Source organism: Camelus ferus, chromosome 8, assembly GCF_009834535.1.
Source record: "Camelus ferus isolate YT-003-E chromosome 8, BCGSAC_Cfer_1.0, whole genome shotgun sequence".
Lineage (NCBI taxonomy): Eukaryota > Metazoa > Chordata > Mammalia > Artiodactyla > Camelidae > Camelus > Camelus ferus.
The window spans coordinates 63442384-63456056 of NC_045703.1; the positions used below are offsets into that span (position 1 = coordinate 63442384).

At 36.0% G+C, this 13673-nt stretch overlaps 1 protein-coding gene across 10 annotated transcripts in view; it reads left to right on the forward strand.

Moving 5' to 3' along the window:
- SCAF8 (SR-related CTD associated factor 8) overlaps positions 1–13673 on the forward strand; it is a 191643-nt gene that overhangs the window by 75669 nt on the left and 102301 nt on the right. For 7 of the 10 annotated variants that reach the window (XR_004322075.1, XR_004322072.1, XR_004322073.1 and 4 more), the window contains exon 21: positions 331–1798. Coding sequence is in view for 4 of the 10 variants with exons in the window: in XM_032485235.1 (XP_032341126.1) it covers positions 331–1784 (1454 nt within the window). In the remaining 6 variants the exon portion in view is untranslated. Of the gene's footprint in view, positions 1–330; positions 2445–13673 lie in introns of those variants that run through there. The other 3 variants (XM_032485233.1, XM_032485236.1, XM_032485237.1) reach the window with 1 other exon arrangement.

Sequence of the window (13673 nt, forward strand, 5' to 3'; positions counted from 1 at the left end):
TTAAGAATTGTTTGTACTTATAAAGACTTATTGAAGGTGGAGAATCAGTATAAAACCTGACATTTTCGTTTAACTTGAAAAGATTTCATGTAAACATTGCAGGTAACGGACTGCTCATGTTTTAATAATTGAATTTCCCCACACATGGTATTAATAATTCAGCTTTGATTTTTATTTAGTATCCAGTATACCTTGATTCTGGGGGGAGGCGGATGCAAATAGCTGATTAATACGCTAGCTACTGGAAATTTTAGCATTAGTGAGTGTTAGTATAGTTTCCTTTTTACACCAGAATGATTGCTTGTGTTATTTGTCTTCTTTCCACTTTAGTGATTCCAAATGATATTTCGACTGGCTCTGCAATTCTAGGAGGACAGCCGCCAAATGTGACGAGCAGCTCTGGAATTCTGGGAGTCCAGAGACCAAATGTATCAAGTAATAATGAAATTCTTGGAGTCCGGCCATCTAATGTTTCCAGTAGTTCTGGGATTATTGGAGCCCAGCCACCAAATATTCTGAATAACTCTGGAATTTTGGGAATACAGCCACCAAGTGTGTCAACTAGTTCTGGACTTCTGGGAGTACTGCCCCCGAATATACCTAACAATTCTGGACTTATAGGAGTACAGCCACCCAGTGTTCCAAATACTTCTGGACTTTTGGGAACACAGCCACCAGCTGGGCCTCAAAACTTACCCCCTTTAAATCTTCCTAATCAAAGGATGCCTGCAATGCCAATGTTAGACATTCGTCCAGCACTGATACCACAGACACCTGGACCAAGATTCCCTTTAATACAGCCTGGAATTCCACCCCAAAGGGGGCTCCCTCCCCCATCGGTACTTGATTCAGCTCTTCATCCGCCACCCCGTGGTCCTTTTCCTCCTGGAGATATTTTTAGTCAGCCTGAAAGACCTTTTCTAATTCCTGGAAGACAAAGTATAGACAATGTTACTAATCCAGAAAAAAGGATACCACTTGGAAATGATAACATTCAACAGGAAGGAGATAGAGATTACCGGTTTCCTCCCATAGAAACCAGGGAAACCATTAGTAGACCTCCCCCAGTGGATGTTAGGGATGTGGTTGGACGGCCTGTAGATCCAAGAGAAGGCCCTGGAAGGCCTCCATTAGATGGTAGAGATCACTTTGGAAGACCTCCTGTAGATATTAGAGAGAATCTTGTGAGGCCAGGCATAGATCATCTTGGTCGAAGAGACCACTTTGGCTTTAATCCAGAGAAGCCCTGGGGGCCTAGAGATTTTGATGAAAGAGAGCATCGGGTTCTGCCTGTCTATGGTGGTCCAAAAGGCTTACATGAAGAAAGAGGTAGATTTCGGTCTGGAAACTATCGCTTTGACCCTAGAAGTGGTCCTTGGAACAGAGGATTTGGACAAGAAGTTCACAGAGATTTTGATGACCGCAGAAGACCCTGGGAGAGGCAGAGGGATAGGGATGACAGAGATTTTGATTTCTGCAGAGAAATTAATGGGAATCGTCTTGGACGAGATAGAATTCAGAACACCTGGGTCCCCCCTCCTCATGCTCGGGTTTTTGAGTTTTTTGAAGGGGCCACTTCTCAACGAAAAGGTGATAATGTGCCTCAGGTTAATGGTGAAAATACCGAGAGACATGCTCAGCCACCACCTTTACCAGCACAGAGTGATCCTGAACTTTATGAAAAACTGACATCGTCCAGTGAAATAAACAAGGAGAAGAGTGACACAGTTGCTGATATAGAAAGTGAACCAGTGGTAGAAAGCACAGAAACTGAGGGGACATAACCATCACTCAGTAGGTAAAAGATACATTTTGTAAAGTTGTCATCTCTCTGTAATAGATTAACGGCTGACTGGACCATAGTTGTTCACTTTTGTCTGCCAGAGTTAAGTTAATCTGATGTTCATGTTCACCTTTCTCTTAAAATAATTGTACAACTGACTTGTATAGACATTGTTCTTAATATGAACATGGTAGGTAAACATTTTTTTATTTTTCTGATAAATGTTGCCCCCAGATTCTTTTAACTTCAAGGAAATAAATAACAGCTTGTCAGAGACTTCCTATGGAAGAAAGAATTTTTTAGATACTACCATTAGGTTGGATATGGTAATAGATATATTTCAGAATAGAAAGTGGTGGTATATCTTATCCATATCTTTAGGCTGCTGCAGAATTTTAAGGTAATAGACAAAGCTGTGATATTTTATGCAAAGACTGGCTCTAGATATTTGAGGAGCACAATACAGAGATTTTAAAAAGTGATTTTGTAAAATCTACACTATGGTCTCTGTTTCTCCAAAGTAAGTGTTTGTGATTTGTTCCTCATACTGCAGTGAGTAAAAACGAAAAAAGAAAAAAGAAAACAACATAAATATTAAAGTACGTTTCAATGTTGGGTGAATTTTGTTTTTAGATGCCAATAAAACTTATTTGTTTGATAACAGTGTTCTAGGAATTGTATTTTTTTAACCTACAAATTCTTAAAACCATGAATCATTAGTGGCATGTGCTTAGTTGTTGCAAAAGTTTTCTATTACTATTACTCTTAATAACAACAAAAAAGAACTGTGTGGTGGAAAAAGCATGTACTTTGATATAAAAATCATGCAGTCTCATTAGTATGTATGTAAATCTGTGTATATTTATTGTGTAAGTCACGTAGATTTTTCTGTTTCTCTGTATGTCTATTTTCACGCACATACAGAGAAAAGTAGAAAGTTGATAGTTTAGATAATAAAATATTCTTTAAAACCAGATAGAAAATTAGAGAAATTTGGCTAATTGACATTGTTCATAGTTACAGCTCTTAGCCTTTATGCTGGTAAAATAAGAAATATTGTAAAGAAATACATTGGCAGCTTGGCGGTTCTTTTTTAATAAGTAAGCATGAAGCCAGATGTAGCATGGAGCTGAATTTCACGTAAACGCTTGCACTGCTTTGTTTCACACTCTATTTGCTGTTCTGCGTAGATAGTGCTAGTACTGAAGTATTACTGGTCACTTGCCTGAAGTGAATTTCTTAATTGCACAAGATGTAGAGTGGTGTTGGTGGATTTAAAACCATTAATTTGTGTACCGGAAACGACGTGTCCACCATGTGTTTTGTAGGCTATGCGTTAACACTGTTCAGATTAGCCTCCAAGGTAAACTGAGTAGCAGAAAAAATTGGGATTGGTTTCCCGTTTTGTTTATTCTTATTCTTTGCTTTTGCTTTTCGTTTATTTGCATTTGTTTCTCCTTTGGGTTGTACGTATATACACATATATATAAAACCATTGGTATTTTTTTGTTTCATAATGAAAGCTTTCATTTGGTCCTATGAATAGTTATTTTGTTTCCTATTCCAACAGCTAACTCATCATGTGCTCTGTTTATCTACAGTTCTTAAGTTACATTTGTCAGGCACCCCCCTCACCCCCCCAGTGGGAGAGTATACCACCCATTTAAAATTGGGTTGTTTTTGCTTACCTCTGATGCTCTGGAGAGCTTTAAGTTTCCTAGCCAAAACTAAAGTCTTTTTCTCCTTACGAGTTTTGAAATAGAAATAGTACATTATTGATTTTGGTATTTGGAAAAGTGAGTGAGAGTGGGGATTTGGTGTTTATTTCTAAGGTAATTGAATTCAGTCCAATAACTTGGGTTGGTTTCAGATCCTTTCCTTGGGGTAATGGGAGAAACTGTGACATTGGTACAAAGTTTTAATATTCCAGGAAGATTAGCCTTGTCCTTAAGGAAATTATATTAACTAGAATTTCTCTTAAACTACTTAGTTACATTTATCATTATTAAAATTAAGTGAAATTCACTTGGATTAAGTAGCAATAAAAAAAAGTTGAGACTTCAGTGACTTTTGAACACAGCTTTTTATCGCTCTTGGGCCTTCATGTGCAAACTTGAAAGCAAAATGTGTACAAGTATTGCGCTGATTTGGAGATTCTGATGGTGAAAGTTACCTGAAATCAGTTGTCAGTACTGTGTTTAGAAACCCATCTAGGAAATGTGTGACACTCCTAAACAGCTGAAAAACACGATGTGTAGTTATTCGCACTTTATTCTTGTTGTGTGATATTTTAAGTGAAAGGAATATTACTCATCCTCATACTGAATTTCCAAAATTGATACTTCCATTCACTATTTTTTTAATGATGGAGAGAAAAGTTGTCTTATTTGATAAGTTTGACAGAAGATTTATCACATTTTTGATACTTTTGATCACAGTGCTGCTGTCACTAGAATACTAGCAATTAGAATATGGAAACAGTAACCTAAATACTTTTAATAAAATAGTTTGAAGTGCTGCAGGCAGTAATTACATTGGACATGAGATTACAGTGTTTTGATGTGTGGTATGTTAGAATGATAGGACTTTCTGTGGTATTAACAGATTGCAGTTTTAATAGACAAATTTTTTATTATTTTTTATCTTTAAACATTTCATTAAACATTGTATTCTTAGCATGAATGCATATACTGTACTTTGATCATTTATATTGTAGATAGAAACTTATTTTAAAGCAAGATAGTCCTGATAGCATATCATAGGTGGAATGTTCCTTTATTCTAATTTTCTTTCAGTGTATAGGGTGGACAATACTTAGAAAGCATTGGAATATGGAATAGTAGAACATTACTTGTTTAAAACTCCAGAAATGACTTCATACAGTATTTAAGTGATACAGTTTGTTTATTATTTAAGCTATTACATTCTTACTAGAGCAGTTTCTTTTGTCCTGATAATTTAGTTGCTTCACTAAATTTTTTGGGCCATTTTTCACTTATATAATGTATTTCAGTTTTATGGAGTGACACATTTGGGGTTGTTTTGAGGATGGGACAGTTTTGTTACATTTAAAAAGAAAAAGTTACCTCTTTTAATTTGAAAAAGTATTTTTATTATAAACACTAGTTCATCAGATCTGAGGTGCCATTAATTGTAAGAAGCACCATTCAGAAATAAAGTAAAATGGTTCCAATATGACATGCCAGTGATTGTAAGACGCGTTCCTAATTCAGAAATACCAAAATGTAAAACATGTCTTAGAATCAAAGAAATATGGTATTCATTATTGGACTTTATATATGTAAATATATATTCCCTTATTAAGTGATTTAGAAAACATTTTGATTTCTTTTGTCATTGTATATATTTTAGATGGGCACATTTAATGAAAAAGAAAATTATAACATTTGATTAAAAATAATTTTATTATACCTTATGTGCCTTCATCTATTTTTGGGTGCTATATTAAAATGTTTTAAGGGCTTTTAACTCTCAAAGAAAGGAAACTAACAGTTTTTCTCTTCAAATATTTTACATAATGTAGAAGAGGAGAGCAAGTGTATATTCATTTTAAAGATAGGCAAAATAAAATTATTGTAAGCGATCATAAATACCACAGTGTGGCAGAGAATTATAAACATTTCTTTAATTGATTTTGTAGATATCATCTTTAAAACTGTAATTTAAGTTGTAGGCTCTAAAAATTTTATTCTCCACTTCTGGAAAAAAAACTCAGGTTGTTACACTTTTTAATGGGAGATTTAAAAACAAGATACCTTGAGCCAGCAATACCGTCTGGAACCGGTAGTTAAAATTAGTGGCCCAGGTGGTTTTCTTTTGGGTGCATATTTTAAATGGGGCATGTGTATTGAAAGCTCTTTGAAATACACTTTCTCTTTGGTTCTCAGCCAGGAAATGTGTAACAGAATCACCTGTGGAGTTCTTTGAAAATCCAGGGGGATGGTCACCACAGACTTATCAGTATAGAATCTTCCTGGGAGATACCTGTTTATATAATACACAAACATGTCCACACACACACACCTTCCACATACCACCACTTTAGATATATGAAGATAATGTAAATATTTAATGTACCATACACTTGATTTTTTTAATCTTTTTAAAAAATAAAATAATTTATGATACAAAATTATTTCTAATGTTTCAGTGAAGTATATACTTGGTTGTGGTCATTGGTATTGGAGGATGAATTAAAAAATAGAGAAATCCATTATCACAGATGTTTTAATTTCAAGTGTTAATTTGAAAATGGATTATTGTAGCAAGAAAGAATTGGAAGGCAGCATACGAGCTGGTTTTGTAAGAAGTATTTTTGACTCAAGCAAAAATTTGTTATAGGATACCTCAAAGGAAAATTTACTAAACGCCGTGTAATTAAATGCTTTGATTATAGAAAGAGCCCCTTTGGGACAAAATCTCAAGATTAACTTTATCAGGGGCCAGAAGTAATGTTCCTAGTAGGACTACTTAGATATGAGTTGCACATCAAAAACTAATACATATCAGTGATTTATTTTGGCATGAGCTTTGCTCAGACATTTTTCTTCCCCTCTACTTAATTCTTTTTCTTCAGGAGGCTCTTTATCTCATACGTACACTTAGAATTACTCTGCCTTGTTCTAGTCAGGATATAGAACCAATATTCCAAGAGATTTGTAAAGTATATGTAGCATCTCAAGGAGTGGAATGGTGCTAATGGGCTAACTTTGTATTGCATGAGAAATGTTAGGTGCTTCAGATGACGTGTAGTGAAGGAAGCCAAGAGCACGCTTATGCACAGAGCCCAGTAGATGGTGGAGAGGAGAGGTCACTTGGAACTTGTGACATCGAGCCCCAAGTTCAGTGAGAGTTGGATGAGTTCTGTGAGCGTGTTAAACTTGCACAGCAGTGACGGATGTGTTGCACGTGGTTGACCCAGTGTGGCTTGTTCCTCCCTCCGCTGTCATGCCTGCCACGGGCAGCTGTCCCTGTTTGTCTTACTTTTTTCTAACTTTCCCAGATTCTCATCCTTCTCATGGTAGCACTCCCAGCCGCCTCTTAGACCTATCATTTCAGGCAGGGACTATCAGTTGGGTTTATCTGTGTGGAAAGCAGTTCGCTACTCCTTTGCTTAGTGATTTCTAAGGTTATTTCCAGTATTTAAATACCTTAAGTCAATGAAATAAGTTTTCTCTTCTGTAAAAGACCAGTTGAGGAAGCAGGAGGAACAGAACGACTAACAATAACTGGAACACTTTTTAAGAGAGCACAAATTCTATTGCCTTTGGGTTTTCAAAACTAGCTTTAATATTTCTGGATGCATGTCTTTGGACAAGCTACTGCATCTTTAAGCATCATTTCTTAAAAGCCAACCTGCAGGGCTACTTTTTAGAATTATTGATAATATTAGCTAATATTTAATAGATGTGTACTATGTGCCAAGAACTGGGATAATTTTATTACCTTCATAATATCCTCACTGACAATCCTGTGAGGTAGTTATTATTTTAATATCTATTTTAGTAGAGAGAAACCCAAGTCACAGGTTAATATCCTAAGGTCTCACAACTTGTAATATTGGAGCAGAAATGAAAACCCATGTATGTCATATTAAAAAATCATTACATACCATGTAATAAAGTGCCAGACACGTGGCAGCGGTTCACCAACTGTTAGTTCCTCTTCTCTTTAGAAAAGGCAGATAAGTTTGTGCAGAAAAACGTAAACTTGAACAACCCAACCAGGCTTATCCTTACAGGGTAGGGCTGCAGTGGAGCACTAAACTTGTGTTTTTATTGTTACAAGTCTAAGTAGGGCTGTCTTCCAGTGGCTCAGCATTCACTTCAGCTTCATTTTCTCGGATTCTATTTTCAGGATTTGTTTGTTTGTTTGTTTGTTTGTTTTTTCTTAAAGCAATACCATAGATAATATTAGCTTTCTGAATAACTTGCTACTTTGGGGGCAGCTTTGTGTTGCATTGATATTAAGTAAGATTTCTTTTTGAAAACACCTTTTCCCACAAATTAAATAAAATTTCAAAACCTTTTATCCTTTAAAATGTTTTAATACATGTAAAGCAGAGCCAGTGATTGCTTGCAAATTTATATTTTAGGTTGTAGCTTTGGCAGCTCCTTTCTAAAATGTGGTGTTTCTACACTGTATATATAGCCAAAACTTAGCACTCAGTTTCCTTGTGTATAAAACTCCTATATTAGGAATATTCTGTGGCTTGAAATAAGTATGTAAAGTTATCTTTACACACAGTAAGCATTCAGCTTAAGTCTTTATTCACCACTTGAATTCAGGTAGTCTAGAGGTTAGCTGTTGTCTTTGGTGGTAGTAGACAATTTGTAGTTATTTTACTTTATTAGAATATATAACCTGATTCTAGGTTTTCTTCAGGTCACTAAACTTAGATTCATGTAAGTTTTAATCCACACAGCATGTCATGGTGCTGGCCTTTGATCTCCTTTTCCAAAGTCTTTGGACAGATGAGTCTAAATATGGTGGCTCTGTCACTGCCTAACCCGCACATCAGGGGAACGTGCTTATCGTATTTGCGAGTTATACTTCTTTTTCTACTAATCTTGCTAAAGTTAATTATTTTGCATATGTTATGATTATTACATGAAATAAAAAGTTCTTGCATTTGAACAGTTGCTTTTTAGTGACATGAGTCTTGTGTTTGTTTATTACTGAACTCGGGTCAGTTTACACATAAGTAAGAATATTAGTAAAATCAGAAGACTTGTATTAAATAATGTTTGAAAGTACAAAAGATAACTTTTAAGAATTCCTCTTTCCTTCTATGGTGATTGACACTACTTTGAGTTTTTTAGGTAGGAGAAGGTGGCATTTACCTTCTTAGAAGTTTCCGAAAAACATCACGTCTTACAGCACTGTGGTCATACCCAGGGTAAAGATTTAGGGATTTCTAAGTAGTAAAGCCATCAGGGCTTCACTTAGGACAGTGGTTTTTAATAAAATTTATTTAATAATGTTTGAATTGCAGCCCTCTGTTTAAATCATATTACTTTCTGAATTGTTAGCCAAATAGTCTATGACCACAGGTTAAAATGCATTCTCATTACAGGGAGAGGGGCTTGGGAGTGGAGAGACAACATTTTTAACGTCTATGTTGTGGACATTCTATATAATTTATCTTAAGAAATACACTGTTTGGTAGGACTCATTTTCCCTTCTTTACTAATAAACTGAAGTCCATGGTCACACAGCTTTTGATTTGCATAGGTGTTTGATCGAACTCAGGTTTTGCTGACTTCAAAGCTGTGCTTTACTTTAAAAGATGCTCTTTCGGACAGCTAGATTTTAATTTTAATATATGGTCTGTATAGTTAATTTCATAGAGCTGCTGTAACAACATACCAAAAATTGGGTGACTCAGAACAACAGGAACTTAATCGCTAACAATTCTAGAGGCTAGAAGTCTGAAATCCAGGTATTGGCAGGGCCATGCTCTCTCCAGAGACTCTAGAGATGAACCCTTCCCTGCCTCTTCCGAACTTCGGGAAGTTCTCAGCAGTCTTTGGTGCTCTTGGCTTGTAGATACATCACTCCAGTCTTTGCCTCTGTCGTCACATGGCTGTCTTCAATGATGTGTCTTCACGTCGTCTTCCTTCTATGCGTGTCTGTGTCTTAAATTTTCTTCTTAAAAGGACACCAGTTAAATTGGATTAAGGGCCCACTCTACTCCAGCATGACCTTGTCTTAACTAATTATATTTACAATGACCCTGTTTCCAAATAAGGTCACATTCTGGGGTACTGGAAGTTGGGACTTCAACACACATTTTTGGAGGACACATTTTTATAACAACCTATGATTGAATTCTGTAACTATTTTAAGGTCTAAGTAAATAGACCTTGAACAGTTTAAAACACTGGGAAAGACAGTCACATTTTAGAATGATGAAACACATCTTTATGGAATTCCATTTGTAAATTACTTTGGGTGTTGTAACAATCAAATTTAAAACCCTAACACACGTATTGCAAATTGTTAAACACGATAGCCACTGCCTAGTTTTTTAGATGGATTTGACATGCCCATACTTTTATGTTTCTTTAGTGATACTTGAACTAAAGGAATTGGCAAAGAAAATCCAGTAATACTAGCATTATACAGCAAAGAATATTTACTACAAATTGTTCTTGCATTTAAAAAAACGCTGACTTTTAAAAGTGGAGGTATTTTAGACTTCATTAAATACAGCTACACCGAAAATTTGCAGTGTATGTCTTTCCATTTCATTTCTGTTGTTTCTTTTTCATAGTGTGTTAGCGTTTTTTGTTTTACCTGCTTATTAAAATTTCCTGTTAAGTAAGTGATATGACTCTCATTTTTCCATTTCAGTGGTTTATTAGAAATAGGTTTTTTCATTTACCAAATAAATTAACAATTTGTTCATTATTTTTATTTCTTTAGAAGTATAACCTCAATACATTTCTCTATTTTTTCATACAGTTATCCAGCAAAATCTTTGAGTAAAAATCAGTTTTGTATCTGATTGAAATCCAGGTTTATGAATATGTAGACCTTTACTAAAGAGGTGTTGTAACAAGGTCCCCTGTAATTTTTATGGAAGTTTGAATGGATAATTCTCCTGATTTTCATTGGAAGAGCGTCAAAGCAGTTAGAACACTCCTTGGCATGTAGTTTACATGGATATTCACTATTGTTATAATTAATAATGGCTAATAGAGACGTTGGGGCATGCAAATCAATTGTATATTAATTGCAAATAATTAAGGGATTACTTATGCAGATTTGAAATTATAACCCCACATGGGGGGAATAGTGAGAGGGGGTGGAATGGAGTAAAGTGTTCTTGAAGCTTTATAGATCTAAAGCTTTTCTATCTCTAAAGGTTACTCAGTTCTTTGAGCTATATTTGTGTTTCTGGTCCTCAGTACCAATCTTTAAACACAGCTGTCTGATTCATTCATTAGGCTAGTGGCAAGCATCCTGCTGACCCATCTGGCTTGCCTGTCATGGAGAGATGGCTGTGATCTAATTTCAGGAAGAACAATTTGAAAGCTCCCTTCCTCTTGTTAGTTGTCTAAATATGTCCAGATAGTAACAATTTAGTGGTTAAAAACAGTATTCTTGATTTTCTTATTCAGTGAAGTAGGATTTCAGGTTTTAAGAGTAGATATTTTTCCATGAGATTTGAAAAAGTCTGATTCAACTGAAATGAAAAAAGATTTACACTTTTCCCATGGATATATTCATGCTAAAAGAATCACTCAAATGACTAATGACTTGTAAAAGTTGTGTCTGACTCAATCCATTGTATGGGAAACTACGTTTAGAAAAACAATTAAAAAGAATTTTTATTGGACTTCCCTATATGATTACTGAGAATTTGAAAAGCATATTTAGAGCTATTTTCAAAGCCTTTGTTTTAATTTCAACAATTGTTTAAAATTTCTTCATAGCATGACTTACACTCGGGGCAAATAAAATCAGTAGTGTACATTCTAATCAATGGCAGACGAAGGGTGATTTCTAAATTATGATCAGTTTCAAAGGACCAAAAAAGGGCTTCCCTCACCCTAACAGCATTTTCATTTAACTGATAGTAAAAGTAGGGAATGTGGGAATGTTTATGGATGAAGGAAAAATTCTGATGGAGGATTCACCTGAGAAACTCTGGGAACATAGGCACCAGCCTTTGGATCTCACGACCTCTGGCTTTGAGATTACTTTCGCTATCCAAGGCTTGTAAACATCAGAGGGAAATGATTTTAAGAGCATATAGAAATAGTGTAGCCAGGTCTTGAAAACAATCATGATATCTAAGTCTGGAGAATTGAATGGGGCTGACATTTTGTGATTAGTCAGTAAGTCCTCCCAAGGTGTGCTTTTCTTAATTTTTCCAAAGGAATACTTTGCTACTTTCCCTGTTATTCTTAGCAATTTAGTCAGCTCTCCATTCCTTTTTGTAGCTCCAAGTGGTCGGTGATCTGGTGGGAAAAGAAAGGGACTACAGACTCCTGCCTTCGTTGGGTTTGCTGTTAGATACCTACTCAGGCATCTTAAGCCAAGCGCCTGTTCTGGCTGAAAGCGGTTGAGTCAGGTTGATTTTTAACAGTAGATTTTTTTCCTGTTATACAGTGAATAGTCTGACTTTGTTTTTGTTTCTCTCTTGGCTGTTTACATTTTTAATACAACATTTCAGAATGGTTTTATAATTGAAAATATATGTGTGTGTGTATCAGCACCCTGTCCTCAAAGAACCTTCATCAAGCCTTGTAGATTTTTTTTTTGATCTTTTTATGATGGTATTTGAATATTCTCCCAGGAATCAGACAATATAAAACCAGTATCTTTCTTTCTCTGCTTTGAGTCTTACATATGCTTACCAAACTTGTACTTCTTAGAAATTAGATTTTGAAAGCCTGATGTATTCTCATCAGGGCCAAGTCAGTCTTCATTAGAAAAATGACTCCTTTAAGTGATCCAATAACCAGAAATTAAGACTAATTGATACTCAGCACTGAAAGTATTCTCAGAGAATGAGAGGGAGCAAGAGAGCCACCTTTAATTTTTAAAGCAGTAACATTCCTGATAACTAAAAAAAAAAAAAGTAGCTTTAAGTGACTTGAATCATGATTCATCTTCTGATTTATTACAGCCCAAAAGTACTCTCTAAAATGACTGTCCACTGCTGTCAGTGGCATCAGTACTGTGGTTCACTTTGTGGATTTTCTTCAGCTTTGGTACCAACTGTGGTACCAAAGATGCCAAAAGTTAATTGAGGCTGAATAAGACGTCAGAGGGAAGACAGAGATGTGAGGTGGGTGAGGGACACAGCAGTGGGCAGGCATGTGCCCCTTTTTGGCCTTTGTTTCGTATTCAATGTCGGCAAACAGGAAGAAACCTTTCTTCTTTCGTTTTTCCTTTTTGTGAATTTAAGGCTGTATTATGGGCATACTCTTGGATGTTCTAATTTGGGAAACACCATTCTAAGCTCCTTTTCTCAAACTGATAATTCAAAGTGAAGTACATTATTTCATTGAGCCATTGTACAAAGAAGAGATTGATTGATAGGAATAAAGATAGTATGTTTGGCTCATCTTGTATTTCGAGTACATACTTGAAACCAGCCAGTAGACCTCTTGGGATGATGATAAACAAACAAGCAAAAAAAACCCAGACGTGTATATGGTTTAGGGAGTTAGCCCAGGAAAGAAAACCTCATGGGTGCTCCTGCTCAGACAGACTGATGTACACCCTGGGGCCCTCTTTAATATTACAGCATACCCTGGTGAATGAGAGAGACTAGCGTTTGCAGTGCCTTGATGGTTGTTCTGCCCCCTTCTGCCCTCCACGGCTGGAGTTGACTTCTGTAACAACTGCTGAGGCCCTTGCAGCCTTGCTTCTGGCTTTTTCATATTCTTCGGATCTTATAGCTTTCATCTGTAATTAAAAATCTTGGAAGCCCCAGGAGCGGGACTCACCTATTTTAGGGTGCCCTTTTTTCCTATAACTTACGCAATGGAAAGAACCCCGAGTCTGGGGAAAGTTAGCCTTGTAATAGCCATCAGTAATGGAATTTCTCATCTTGTACCAACACTAATTTTTATCTATAGCAAGGTTAAAAAATATGGAAGGTATACCAGCATTTTCCTCCCTCCCCTGAAAGAGGCATATGCTTTCCTCCTGCAACTGTGACAGGTACCACTGATCTATCCAGGGACTCTGCCTGCTAAGCCACAAATTTCTCACAGTTCTCTAGACAGTCACTGCTAATCATGGTTACTAACATTAGAACTGAAACTTCTTCATTCTGGTCCTGAAGCATTTTACCATTTTCAGTTGTGTGCTTTTCTTAAACTATCATCCCAGCATCCTCTCAGTTTGC